This window comes from Astatotilapia calliptera, chromosome 23 (assembly GCF_900246225.1).
Source record: "Astatotilapia calliptera chromosome 23, fAstCal1.2, whole genome shotgun sequence".
Taxonomy (NCBI): Eukaryota; Metazoa; Chordata; class Actinopteri; order Cichliformes; family Cichlidae; genus Astatotilapia; species Astatotilapia calliptera.
In genome coordinates this window covers 14429542-14443891 of record NC_039323.1, presented here as the reverse complement: position 1 = coordinate 14443891, position 14350 = coordinate 14429542, and the positions used below count along the sequence as shown (strand labels likewise).

General features: G+C 38.1%; 1 protein-coding gene across 3 annotated transcripts; it reads right to left on the bottom strand.

Moving 5' to 3' along the window:
- Positions 1-130: 130 nt before the first annotated feature.
- brdt (bromodomain, testis-specific) lies at positions 131-13061 on the bottom strand. Of its 3 annotated transcripts, none has more exons than XM_026159974.1 (20): positions 12996-13061; positions 8959-9229; positions 8688-8825; positions 8286-8421; positions 7956-8092; positions 7299-7640; positions 7079-7207; positions 5958-6155; positions 5688-5869; positions 5283-5572; positions 4309-4419; positions 4056-4235; positions 2726-2781; positions 2460-2634; positions 2030-2100; positions 1531-1591; positions 1330-1436; positions 857-1029; positions 409-625; positions 131-298 (listed from the first exon to the last, which is right to left on the bottom strand). In XM_026159974.1, the coding sequence occupies exons 2-20, from the start codon at positions 9148-9150 to the stop codon at positions 236-238; spliced, it is 2958 nt and encodes a 985-aa protein (XP_026015759.1). In that variant the 5' UTR covers positions 9151-9229; positions 12996-13061; the 3' UTR covers positions 131-235. The 3 variants fall into 3 exon arrangements, with proteins under 3 accessions (XP_026015759.1, XP_026015758.1, XP_026015757.1); XM_026159973.1 differs by lacking the exon at positions 12996-13061 and adding an exon at positions 12621-12976; XM_026159972.1 differs by lacking the exon at positions 12996-13061 and adding an exon at positions 12657-12976.
- Between the last annotated feature and the right edge of the window lie 1289 nt (positions 13062-14350).

The window sequence follows — 14350 nt, the reverse complement described above, 5'->3', positions numbered from 1 at the left end:
GTGTGTATACTGTGGTTTCCTCCATCGCTGACATGTCCGATCAAACTCTCTGCGTGAACATTAACAAAATTAACTCTTAACAGTATGATGAAATGATGTTTGAAAAGGGCTCAAATTACTACCACCCCCACAAATGAAGCATTTATTTTATTAGGTTTAATGACATGTACAGGGCATCAAAGGGAAAAAAAACTATCAAGACATCAAACACGTTTCAGATAAATCTCCGCCCAGTTTAAAGGTCAAGCTCAAATCTAGTCATGACATCCCGTTGCAATGTTAGGTCGATACCAGTCATCTATATAAAAGAGAAAAACAAACAGCAATACAGTTTAACGTGATATTTTTTACCAAAATCAAATGAAATGATACAAATGGATCACTGAAACAGATACAGAAGGTACTCACTGCTTCTCGCTTGCGACGTTCCTGCGCTCTTTGGCGGGCCCGCTCTCTTTCTTTATCTAAAGACGACTGTGTGATTAGAGGTTGCCTTTTTTTAGACCTTTGCTGTTCAACATGTTTGGGAGCATCCAAGGGACCTTCTGTGCAAATACTTCCAGGCAAACCCGAAACTTCCTTAACAGGCTGTGGGTTTTGTTCTGATTTACATGGGACTTGTAGACTAGAAGGAGAATACCCAAGTTACTGACTTTGCTCTCTTTAAATCAATTATTATGTTTTCAGAGAAAAAAATATATATCTTGGCTTATAGCAACTAATACAGGCACTCAGTAGTTTTGGCATCTTTAAAACTTTGGCCAAAAGGCAACAACTGTATGCCTGACAACTTAATTAAATCTACCTATTAATTTAAATTCACATCGAATGCTTTAACTTATAACTGTGTGAACACCTGGTCTTTTCAGGAGCCTCGATCTTTTTGCTTTCATCCAACAATTTCTTTTTCAGTAGTTTTTCACGAAACATCTTGAAGGTCTCTTTTGAGGAATTGTTTGGAGGTAGCATCACCCTCTCTCTCGGTCTTCCCAATCTCACCCAAGGCTCGATGTTTTTCACCACAATATCCTAAGCAAGGAAAATCACAATGTTTAGATACATTCACTTCAAACATTGGTGTGCATTTGTTGGCATCAACCAGCTAGGTTTTGGCCACTAGAGGGAAAAAACACAAAAAAAAGTTAAGTTGTAATAATTTAATGCTTTCTGGTGGTGGAAACACCACATTTGAAAGTATTTGCACCACTTTCTAATGAATAATGCACATAAAAAGCAGCACATCCTTGAACATTGATATAATTTCCAGCTATATCAGCACATAAAAGTAAGATAAATGATCATGACAGTTTTCTGGAGTATTAAACCAACCTTTTTGGGAATTTGGGGTTTTTCACCCTCAGCAGATTTACTCGCAGCATCAGTGTTAGGCACATTAATCAACTGCTTGTCAGGAAGATCTGCAGTGTATCTGAAATCTGCAATAATAAAGTTAACATTTCCTAACATTATGAAGAAAACGGTAGTTTTTAAAGATGGTGATGTAATAATAAGTGATTTAAAGCGACTTACTGGGTGTTATTTCGTCTTTGGATTGCAGAGGGCTGTCTCCAAGAGGGGACAGCACTGGACCCTGCAGGAAAAGCAAAATTTTGTTTAAAAACCATAGCTTTCAACTATGACACATGGAATGGGTGGGTGCAGTTTTTTCCACGTGGCTAACTCATGCACTCAAATTATGAAGGCTCCAAATTGCTGAGAAAAAAACCCCCAAATAAACAAAACATATCCCTACATAATGCAATAGTAAACTGCTGCTGGGAAAGATGGCAGATTCTGCTAGACTACACGTTCTTAATAAAGGTCTCTTCATTATCATTTCAGGCACGTTATTTTTTTAAATCAGCTGCTGGTACTGACGTTGGCCTGTTCATAGTAGTTGCAGCACATGCCTACACATATTTCCTAACATATGATAAAACATGTATCTAATATCTACCCCAAAAGCTGTTACAAAGCAGATTTTGTAAAAGTTGCCTTTGTGTGCAGAAATGTGCCTTTTTTGACGTACCTCAAATCTTGCAGCAGCCCAGTCCAGTAGCTCTACGGGAGATCCCATGGGGGATAAAAGTGCAGACAAATCTGGACAAACAGTAAATTACAGGAATTCATTCTCAACTCATTACAATGACACAAGAAGCAGATTTCTGCACATTTATTTAAACACATGTGCTACTATTGAGTAAAACCAACTAAAGGCAAGCATGAGTATTATATTCCAAACCAGGAGCGGGGGGAGGGTAAGGAGGCGCTAGTTCTTTGTCTGGCCTACCAGGTAAATGGGTGGTGGTAAAATCAGATAACTGTTACTGTACTTTTCATGGTGGGAAAACTGTTAGTCCTGAGAAATAAAGAATCTTGTGGAAAGATCTTTTCAAGAGGCTGGTAAATCTTTTTTTACTTTTGGATAAATGTTGCATTTGTAAAGACAAAAACATTACCTGGAGGCGATAAAGTGAAGTCATCAAAGGTTAGCGCTGCATCGTGCTGTGCTGGATGTCCTTCCCTGTTTGCTTTCTTTACAGACTGCCCATTAGCAAGAAGCTGACTGGTCTTGACGGATGCTTTCGTCAAATCTGCTCCTCCCAACATCTGTTTACCAGCAGCATGTCTCACCTTTGACACAAGAAATTACAGTCTTACTTATCAATGTAACCCGCCAGCTTACATTGATCTATTGAATAAAGAAAAAAGAGAATCTTTTTACCTTTTTGTTAACCTTTTGGCAATGGTCTTTAGATTTCCGCTTCCTCTTTTTCAGCACTGAAAAACATTGACAATAATAACTCATTTTGTGCCATAAATTGGAAAAACAAGACACCGTGAAATTTATAACAATTTGCTTTTCACACAACCTTCAAGAAAAGCTAAATAGTTCCAAGTGTTAATTAATTATTCATTTTTTCACCTGGACTTTTAAGCAGGTGGTTGCCCAAATAGGGTTAATGAAGTTTCGCTAGCTGGTATTTAATGATGTGCTACGTGATCGCTAGCGACACAGCTACGTTAGCATAACATAAACACAGTGAAGCTGGAGGATGAATGCTAACTTTTTCCCACTCGATAAAAGTTAACGTGAGGGTTCCCGATGGTTAGGGACAAATGCAGTCGCATGGCAGGATGCTGTAAATGGACCAAACTTCAGTCAGGAGAACAAATGAGATAATCCATCTGCAATACGAGGTTAGTCATTAATATACTGCTGCATGGGCTGGGCTGTAGTTACATCGTAAGGTTTTAAAAACTGAGCTTTGAAATGAATAGCGGTAATAAAAAGCGTGAGAGGCTGACAGTGATCACTGACTGTTTTTAGGGGCTTTTTGAGATTAAAAGAACAAGATACAAAGCATTAAAACGGGTTAAACAGCCTTATTAAACGCAGGGTAGTTTGGGCCCAGAAGCAGGATTCATCATGTCATCATTTAAAGACCGGATACCTGAAAAAAAAGTAGCTGGTAAGCATATGATTAGATTTTTTACTTCTTTAATTTAGGCTACAGCCTCTTAAAGTTTCCTGTTCAAACATCATGAAAAAAGAGCTATTTGAGATATCTTGGCAGCATAAAATAAGAATAGTTTGTTACATAAGCTCTCATTTATTTTTTCCTTAAAAAAAAAAAAAAAGAGAGAAAAAAAAGCAATAAGACCCTGTCATCAGAGAGAGCACACATGCCTGACTGCACCAATCGCCCATCAGAGATGCCGTTTTTCAGCCTCGCATAAATTTACTTTATGAGTTATGCTTTTTCTGTTTAATGGCACCACTATTATGCAACACACTTCAGTGCCTACTAAAACAATGAAAAAAAATACCCCCCAAAAGACCGAGACTTTACTGCAGCTGTCATTGGTACAAACATGCAGGACTCATCCATGTCAGCAGATTACAAAAAGGTGTGTATGAAATGTAAAGAAAAAAGAAAAAAGAAAAGAGACCTTTATAATTGAATAAATAAATAAAACAAATTAATGAAAAAAGGCACCCATGTAAGAAAGAAGGGGAAAAAGAGATGGAGAAGCTGAAGACAGCACCAGACCTGATTCAGTGTCCCTGGCATCACAGGCGGTAGAAAGACTACTCGAGCTGCTGCTGTCGGATGAGCTGCTGCTGTCGGATGAGCTGCTGCTGTCGGATGAGCTGCTGCTGTCGGATGAGCTGCTGCTGCTGCTGCTCCCACTTGAGGAGCAGCTGAGACCAGGAGAGGCCACGACTTGAGCTGTTAACACAAGACTGACATTTTTACACTGTCTCACACGTGGAAGTACCATTGCAACAAATCTGTTTCTTACCTGATGACCTCTTTTTACCAGTTAAGTGCTGGTCTTTGCCGACAGTCTGAGACGTTCCGCCATACTTTAGTTTTGCAGTCTGGATTGCTCCTGTGGGCTTGGGTCTTTTTTCTGAGAAGCACGACATACAGGTCATCAACAACAGAATTGAAAAATTATGTTTCTATTTAACATAACATTGTTTTTATTGTTTAATTATTTTGCTGTAAATACTATAATTTTATCAGTTTGTGTTGATAAGTAGAAAAATATCAGTATAATTCCCATTATTTTCCAGACTGGACAGACTTTTTATTTATTTATTTATTTTTTTTAATCTACTCTTCAGCCATTTTTTGAAAAATTCATGCTAGATACATTTGTGGAGCAGAATTTTGGTTTGTAACTACTGAGAATATCTTATAATATAAATATTCATATAGTGCAGCAGTCTCCAACCCCCGGGCCACGGACCGGAGTCGTTTGGTACCGGGCCGCGAGAGTTGAGGCTCGGGTGTGAAATGTATGTTTTTCGGGGTTTTTATTGTTTTTTAGCATTATTTTGTTATCGTTTTTATCGTTAACTCGGTCTTCCTGGGTCTTTTCACTTGTGTTATGAATAAATCTTATTTTCTTCTGTACCGGTGCTAGTTTTATTTTGTTGTATTTATCCACGACACCTTAAAAGTCGGAGTTTATTTATGCTACATGATTCCATACATTTTGCCTCATATTTTTGATGTCTTCAGCGTGTATTTAAAAGGCAGAAAGTAGTAAAAATAAACAAAAGCCATTAAATGAGTTGTTGCGTTGTGTCCAAACCTTTGACTTGTACTGTATGTATAAAGACAAGCATATACTAAACCTAATATTTCTTTTATCATTACTGGACAGATTTTGACTGCTTGACCTGATAAGCAAGCACTGTCACTGTAAAGACACTTCAAGTTTAGCAGACTAACTTGTATTTTCTGATTAAGTCACGCTGTACTTACTTGTTACATTCTTGATGGATTTAGTCAGACACTCTGCGACGAACCTCTGCAGAGCTCGCAGTGTGGAAGACTTGAGCATGTCAAAGTCAACTTCAATCTCCTCCAGAGTGGAATCTCGCAGACAAGACTCCCTGGTGTGGATGATTTTCACCAACTTGCCCAGTTTGTCACCAGGCAGCTTGTTGATGTCCAGTTTTAACTGTTTCTTCTCCTGGTAAGTAATTGGTGCCAATGGGGCTGAACCCTCATCTTTCATGGATTCACGGGGGTTAGGAGGTCTGGTTTCTTTCCTATACATACATATGAAATATTTATATTTCGTTTATATAGTAGCATACACAGCCCAACAGTTTATGTTAGGTAAAAAATACAAAAATATTGATTGATTAAGTGGGGTTCACTTACAAGGAAGAGCTCCTGCTGGGTGCGATACTTTGAACAACAGATTTGTATTTAAAGGATTTGTTCTTTAGTTGAGCTACATCCTTTTCCCTTGATCTCTTTTCCTTCTTCAGCTTTTCTCTCCTCCTTGATTTCATCATGGGATCCTGGACAAACTTCTTCAGCTGCTCACTGACAGCCTTCAACTGAAAAGCGAGCCATTTAAGTTAACTATAGAGCACTGAAGTAATTTATTTCTCAAAGCTTGCTTGTTACTGTGTGCGCAATACTGACCTGATCCTCCAGATTGGCAAGCAGAATGGCTCTCCCTTCTGATGAAAATTCTTCCTCAGATGATGAGCTTTTGCTGTCAGAACTTTCTGAAGTTGACAGACTTCCATTTCGGTTTCCTTTTCCCTTTTCTTGCTGATGTGATGTCTGATAGGACTCTGCTTCATGGGGAAGCTTCAGATACCGGGCCTCAAAAACTTCCTGTTAAAACAAAATATTTTTGCAGTATTGTTAGCAATTACACCAACTGTAATTCGTCAACTGACATAGGTTAGTCTATACAACTGTTACAGGGGCATGTCAAAGCAAGTTGTATTTGAAGGCCTTTTGTTTTGTTTTTTGGGGGGATGATTAGTGGCAAAAATGCTCCATCATGCACAAAGAAATTGTAAACCACCCCTATTGTACAAAAAGTGCTCATAATCACAGGATAGTTAGACAAGCAAAGACACTTTCCTCCTAAAAGTCCACACTAGTTTTTTTTTTTTTAACATTTTGCAGCTGCAACTAAGTGAAAAACTATTTATCTGGGGGTGTTTTTAGAGTTCAATTTAAACTGGTTCAAAAGGTGTATGTGTGGAACAAGTTACTGCTAAGACGCACTCTAACATATAATAAGCATGCTGTTGTTGTGCTTCTGTTTAGTGTCTTGTACATGTGGCTCATGATGATACAACACTGTAAACGGTTTCAAATCATATAACACTTGTTAACTGCAATGTTCTCAGAAGTCAGCAAACAGCAGATAAATCACTTAAGTGGGAATCTGCTCAGGAGGAGGAGGAGATTTCAAGTTTAGCACCTACAACACATTTTCTTTTTAGGCCCAGAGCCCCATCCCCGGAGGAAGCAACCAGCAGCAATTTGGCAACCAGGGATAACAGGAAGCCGATGCCATTTTGCAAGCTGAGGTGTGCGGGTACAACTTTAAGGCATGTAATTAAAAGACATATCAACTAGTGACCAACAATAAGCAACCAACCAATGTCGGACAAGTGAATTTCATTCGATGTGAATGCGGCTTTAAGGACATGCAAAATGCATGTGAAGGTAAACATAAAACATAACTTACATTTAAATATTGTCCTACTGATTTAAGAAATCAATAAATTGATAAACTGTACCTGAAGTTTTCTTGCCATGTGTACCACCTCATTTGAAGGTGGATTGTATTTGTAACAGTTGGAGAACATCAAGCGAACATCGGCAGCAAACACTTTTGCATTTCCGTACTCTCGTTGATCCATCTTTTTCTGAGGAAGTAACATTTTTGTTGAGAAAACTGATCTACCATATACTGAAAATCACATTACATGCTTCAGTTAATCAGCTCAGACATTTTACCTTGATAGTACTCAGGTCCATGGGATGCTTGATGATATCATGGTAGTCATGCAAACCCAAAGCAACCACATCGACTGGCACATAAAAGGGCCATGCATATGCAGAGTGCCTCTTTGAGAGCAGCTCCTTCAGGATGTCATTGCAGCATCTGAGCTGCTCAGACAGTCTGACCTTCTTGGCCTCAATGAGAGGCAATTCTTTCTTAGGACGCTTGATGGGCCTTCCACTGCCTCTGTGGGAGATCAGCATACAAGGTGCTGAATGTTCAGCAGGGGAGACTTCACTGCTGGTGATCACTGAGGTGGTGGTGGGGTCTGCTTTCCGCTTGAGACCTTTTTTGCTCTAGATATTAAAAAAAGGAAAAAAGCAGTGGGACACAAATAACAAAAGTGACATTTAAAAGTTTGTTTTAAGGCACAAAAACAATCAGTAATAAATATGATTAATAGCTTCTGACATCATTCGTTAATGATGATCATCTATATGCGATGATGCACTTACTATACTAAATGCATGCACTGTTTGAGGTCTTTGGTTAGACAATCGCATAAGGAACCGTTACTAGTACAGCTAAGTTTATGTAAAACGTTTATCTCACATTTTACTTAAATAGAACACTGCATGATTTTATGTATATTCTGAAAGTTGCTCGCAAACCATTTCAGTGCTTAGTGTTGAGTCAGTTTGTGCAGAGAGCTGGATGGGTAGGCTCGACTGAGGGACATCTGGAGGAATGACTGTCACAGTCTGCTGAAGAACAACCTCTGACATGAGGGATCGGTGCTTTAATGCATCTGCATCACAGGTGATAAAGTTAAACATGAACAAAATTTTATATGGTGAACAAAATCAGTGCAATTTTAATATCTTCCTGTGGTAACATCGTAATATCATTTTTGAAGTTTCTCTTTCTCATTTAAAATTTTACAAAAATTATAAGACAGGACAAAATGACCCTGCATTACTAGTTAGGAACATGCAACATACCTGCATTAGAGTGTTTCCCTTTTTGTAGGTCCTTTGTAGTGACTTCTACCACAAACTCTTTCTGAGGCATTTTAGAAAGTTTCTGCAGAAAAAGCTTTTCGAGGGTTTTTGCCATAAAGACAATATCATCCCCAGGCTGTGGAAAGACAAATGATGCATTAAATAGGAAAAAAAGGCAAATGTGCTTTTGTGACAGTTTAAACTGCTGAGATGCATTCCAATACTGTTAAGCACCAAAAGTTACACAAAACAAAAGTGTGACTTTGTTATTTTTTTGTCCAGCTTTTTTTCATTGTAGGACTACTTCTGATTTTTGTACATCTTGCTTCTGTGAAGGAATATGAAATGTGCTTTGTGGTTATATTTTGGTATCATACAGCAACATAACTATTATCATCTTACCTGGTTGTACGCATAGCAGTTGGTGAACATAATATTGAAGTCTTCTATGCAGTCAACTGCTTGCCAGTAGTAACTATTCTTTAGCCGCTTCTTAATGGTGCCAAGATCCATTGGATTTGTAATAATTGTATAATAATCCTGAAGACAAAGACATGAACATGAAAACATGCCTTTCTGAAGTGTGGCTCATGAAGACAGTTTTAGGTTCAAACATTAAATACACATGACTGCATTCTTACTGCAGTGCTACAACTACAATTTTACTACTTACTGGGAGACACAGTGCCACTGCATCCACTGGCTGATAAAAAGGCCATGAGTATTGATGCCTCCATAAAGCTTGGAGCGCCACCTTCTCCAGATACTGTAGCTGATTGGTTACACGTCCAGGCCTCTTGGAATTTATGACCTCTGGTGGAGGGGGATTTCCACTCACAGGGGGGCCGACGTTCCCTTCAGACATTGCGATATCCAAATTGCATGCAGGGGTAAAGCCACCTGGAAATTGCTTTGCAGAAACTCGATGCTCGTACCACGTTTTCCTACATGTCAAGTGAAAAAAGGAAAGCATCTGCTGATTAAACCAACAATAATATAACAAAACTACTTTACTACAAGAATGTCGCAAACTAGTCTCTCGACCCCCTAAATTCTTAAAAATTTATATTGAGCATTAATACTCCCCGTGACTGCTATAGCATTCATATTCTTGATATAAAATTGAAGACATGCCAAATACATAAAGGTAAAATTAAGTATTGAACATGTCACCAGTTTTCTAAGTAAATATATTTCGAAAGATGCCATTTTCATGAAATTCCCCCAAGATGTCAGTAACAATCCATCCATTTCACACGTGCAAAGAAGTCAAACCATAAATATCCATAAATTATGTGTAATAATGAGAAATGACACAGGGAAAAGTATTGAACACATGAAGAAAGAGAGGTGCAAACGGGTATGGACGTCATGACCCAAGCTGAAATCTATCAGTAATTAGAAAGCAAGCCTGCCTCTTTATCAGCTAATATTAATTTGCAGTCCCAACTGAAGGCCTATAAAAAGAGGTTTCATTACCAAAGTATCACACAGCCAAATAATATATATATAAAAAAAAAGAAGTAGTAGTAGTAGTCATTACACAAGAAACATCCCTTGATATGTAAAACTATTGATCGCACTTAAGACCTTTGCAACCTTGTTTTTGCAAAACATACTGATGGCATCGTTTACAAAAGAATTTCTAAATGAATGAAGGTTCTAGTAAGCAACGTTGTGGCCATAATCTGGAAGTGGAAAGAACACCATTTAAACATGAACCAGCCACAACCAGGTGTTCTTGGCAAGATTTTAGACAGAGCAGTGAAAAGAACTACCAGCTGTCCAAGAGCCAAGGACCACTTGTGAAAAGACCTGGAATCAGCAGGTACAATGGTTCTGAAGAAAACAGTAAGTAATGAAACGAACTGCCATGGCCTGTATGTGCATTTACCATGGAAGACTCTATTGTATGTTGAAGCACTTTTAAATTTTGCTGAACAATATTTATACAAGCTTGTGAAATACTGGGGAAATATAGTGTGGTCAGATGAGACCAAAATTGAACTCTTTGGATGCCACAATACACGCCATGTTTGGAGGTCAAAGGGCACTTTCTATTAGCCCAAAACACCAATAGTGAAATCTGGAGGTGGGGATATCATGGTGTGGGTCTGTTGGATGGAAAAAATTACCAAGACATTTTTAATTAAAATCTGTTTCCATCTACCAGGATGATGAAACTGAAACAAGGGTGGACATTTCAGCAAGACAGTGATACCAAATGCAGAGCCAAGGAAACTCAATTGGTTTAAGGAAAGAAAATTAAGCTGCTTGGACGGCCAAGCCAATCACTCGACCTGAATCCAAATCTATGGAAAGAACTAAAGGTCAGAGTTCAAAGCAGGGGCCCAGGGAAACCTGCAGGATTTAACGACTGTGTGGAAGAACAGCCCCTCCCTTTTTTTGTAAAAAGTATCAAACAAATTAAGTTTTCAAAAAAATTTCATTAAGTGCGTTCAATACTTTTCCCTGCGTCATTTCTCATTTTTACACATAATTTATGGACATTCATGGTTGGATTTCTTTGCATGTATGGACTGGATGTGTTGCAAATTTCTGGTGAGAATTTCATGTCAATAGCACCTTTAGATATATCTTTATTTAGAAATTTGATGAAGTGTTTGATACTTAATTTACCCACTGTATGAAAAAAAAGATAAAGCTGCAAAGGATGAATCTTTTTTCTCTTAAAAAAACCTTAATATCAATAAATGAGTCTAACAACTATAGTCTCTTCAGCAGAAAATGAGTATGTACAAACACTTCTTAGATTTATAGCAGAATCCAAACAGAAAAGAAATATTTGTTGTTGTTTTTTTTTAAATATTTCTTTAAGAATGGAAGCTTAGGAGAGGCTCATTTGTGCTAGACTCATTTGTGCTAGACACATGTAATACTGCCATCTACAGCATCTCTCCAAAACTGCTCCAGTGCACATTTTACTTCAGATGAAGCAACAGTATGTTTGCATCCTTTAAGTACACTATGTGGGTCTGATACGTTGGGGTATTGTTACCCATCCTTTTCAATCATACATTAATGAGCATTCTAAATAGTTAAACATACACTGGATTACTGGAAATGGTCTTATTAATCACTTAGTTGCGGTTTCCTTTTAGTGCTGGCTGCCAGCAGTTATTCAGGGCCTGTTCAAGTTATTCAGTGTGACACTGAATTCAACATTAAAAAGAGGATAATGGCTTCTACAAACATATGTACCATAACTGAATTTGTCCCCTCAATGTGCTTGGGAAAGTAATTTGTAAATGTGGTGACTAAAGATCTGTGTAATGATGATGATGTACAGATTCACAGTTGTAAACTGTGTGCTGAAGGAAATATGTTGGATTGCAAATTATACATGTATAGGTGACAGGATTCTGGATTTTGCTCATGTTTGCAAGCTAAGTATTTCTCTGCTGACCTCCTTTGTAGATAATAATGATGATTTGAACCAAACACCCAACATTCCATCAGCATTTCTGATGAGGCAGTAGATGGATCAACAGAAGATCCAGATGCATCTCTGAGAAATAATTTAATTGCATGATTTTCAGATACCGTTTATCTGCAGTAGATTAAAAAATTTTAAGGCATTCACGCCTTTTGTTCTTTACTGGTTTTATTTTCTCTGACACACCAGATGCCAAGTTATCAGCCAACAGATCACTGGGAATTACCTAGTTTGATTCCTGGTCAACCTGTGTTACTTTTTTTTCATAGATTAAAGTGCTTCACGTCACCTGCTTTTAAGCAACGAGCAGCCAAGATCTTGGAGAGATGCACAGGAGTGCGTCTCTCGCCCTCTCTGTCAAACCAATAAATGGCAGGCACATTTAAAAAACCAGCTTCAGTCACGCCCACCGGTTAGTCCGCCTGCCTGCTAACCTTACCAACAGTCGGTGTACTATACCAAATAAAATAACCACAGTTGCCGCGTACTAACGGAGCAATTTAAGTAGTAGCATTTTGTATTTTATGCACTAAGAACCTTGATGATGTGCTAATGCTCCCGGATGAGTTTGGTCGTCAGCGCTAGAAAGTTAAACGCTTTGTATTTTTCATCTCTGCACATTTTAGCAGTTGAATCTTGCACAAAAAAAAAAAACCTTAACAGCTAGTCTGTAAATTATTTTCTTCTTTTCAACGCAAGTCGCTTTAGGCAAGCATTTAACGCGGCTAAGCGCGCTAATAACCGAAGTGTTTAGAAGCGGTCACGTTTCATTAGTCTTCCTATCAGTTTGATGACTTTTATATAAGTCCAACATATTGGGAAATAAAAATTCACCAACCACCATAATACAAGTTTGCTCTGGTTATCATCACTACTACCTTAGTCGTCGTCTTTGTCGTACTAACAAACATTACCTTACGAGATTTCGCGGAATCCTGCGTTCAACTCTTCGGTTGTGGACGTTTCTAAGGCAACCACTTCAAATTTATACACCTCTGCTCAAGACTCCAGACTTGATTGGCCTATATTCTACCTACCTACCCGTGTTTTTCTTTGAAATAGTTTTTAAAAAATGACATTAAAATCACCGTCACACAGCCTCCTGCAAAGTGTTTAGCTAACTGTTTTTCTCTTTAAACCACGAGTTACAGATTTATGTTGAGCGTTCCCAACAAAATGGTAACTCGATAACATCCCAGTACATTATCGGTTGCTTCCGCTGAGCAACTCCTGCAAATAATAATGCCACTCGCCTGGTTTGTGAGCCTGCGAAAGCAGGCTGCGGACTTGTGGTAACTGTGGGGGGAAACGTGTCTGTGGCTCACCGGGAACACAAAACCGGGATCTGGGCGGAGCGATGAGTTTACGGGCTGACTCAGAAACGGGAAATTTGCCTTCATTAAACAGAACTAAGCTACAAAACAATTCTCAGCAGCGAACATCCCTTGCGTTACGTCTACTTGATTTATTAAGCGATTTTGTCTATCGTCTTCGTGTTTTTTTTTAAAAAGTATATTTATAAGGAAACAACTTGAATTACGCGCCTTTACTCAAAGTTTTCATTTAATTTTTTTTGTACTTTTGAAATGCAACGAGACATTATAATTTCTAATCAATAGTAAACAGTTTTAAGGGCTTTTCTTAGTTGTGAAAGGAAAGTGGAAAATATTAGAGGGCTTGAAGTGAATGTGACTTTTACAAGGATCACCTGAAGCAGACATAATTTTACTTCCTGCGAAATAGAAACAGGCCTTGAATTTAAGTTGAAGTTGAGTTAACATTTAAAAATAACAAAATTGGTGTTATTAAGTACGAACAATTAAAATAAAACAAGCCTTCAATGAGTTTGAGTGTGTCTATGCAGTGACAATAAAATTGCCAGGACTGGGTCAAATTTCTTCATTGTGTAATGCCATTTAATACAAATTTGTCCAGAATTCACCAAACACCCCCCCTTTAAATATTTCCAATCTTGTGTTTAAAATGAGTTTGTGCCAAATGAAATGCTGGAATCTAATTACCCCTATTAAAAGGTGGAGGCTGTAGGCTACTATACCACAACAAGTGGATTGCTGCTTCTTTGGTGGAATTTCTTCTTCCTGCTGCTGCTCTTTTTAATGAAAGGAGAACTTTGCTCTTATAATTCAAGTGGTGCATGTTTTAAATTTTCAATTATTTCATTAATTAATTTAGTGGCAATATTCTTTCTAATTATTCCTTTCCTTATTATTGAACCTGAATGGTCAACTCAGTGCTTTTAGGTATGTAGACATGGTGAAGATGACCTGCTGAAGTTCAAACTGAGCATCAGAATGGGGAAGAAAGGTGATTTAAGTGACTTTAAACATGCATGATTGTCGGTATCAGACAGGCTGGTTTTGAGTATTTCAGAATCTTTTGATCTACTTTGATTTTCGCTCTAGGATTTACAGAGAATGGTCCAGAAATGTCAAGTGAGCAGCAGTTTTCTGGTTGAAAATACCTTATTAATGTCTGAGGTCAGAGAAGAATGGCCAGACTGCTTTATGCCTATATAAAACAGAGGAGCTACATTAGCAAAGTTCAAACTGGGTGCCACTCCTGTCATCTAAGAAAAAGAAATTACGGC

Excerpts from the sequence above, each read along its gene's own strand:
- brdt (XM_026159974.1), bottom strand. The coding sequence starts at position 9,150 with ATGTCTGAAGGGAACGTCGGCCCCCCTGTGAGTGGAAATCCCCCTCCA. Across the intron at positions 6,156-7,078 it reads ACATGGCAAGAAAACTTCAG|GAAGTTTTTGAGGCCCGGTA; the intron begins GTACAGTTTATC and ends TTGTTTTAACAG. Across the intron at positions 1,592-2,029 it reads GGGCTGCTGCAAGATTTGAG|GGTCCAGTGCTGTCCCCTCT; the intron begins GTACGTCAAAAA and ends CTTTTCCTGCAG.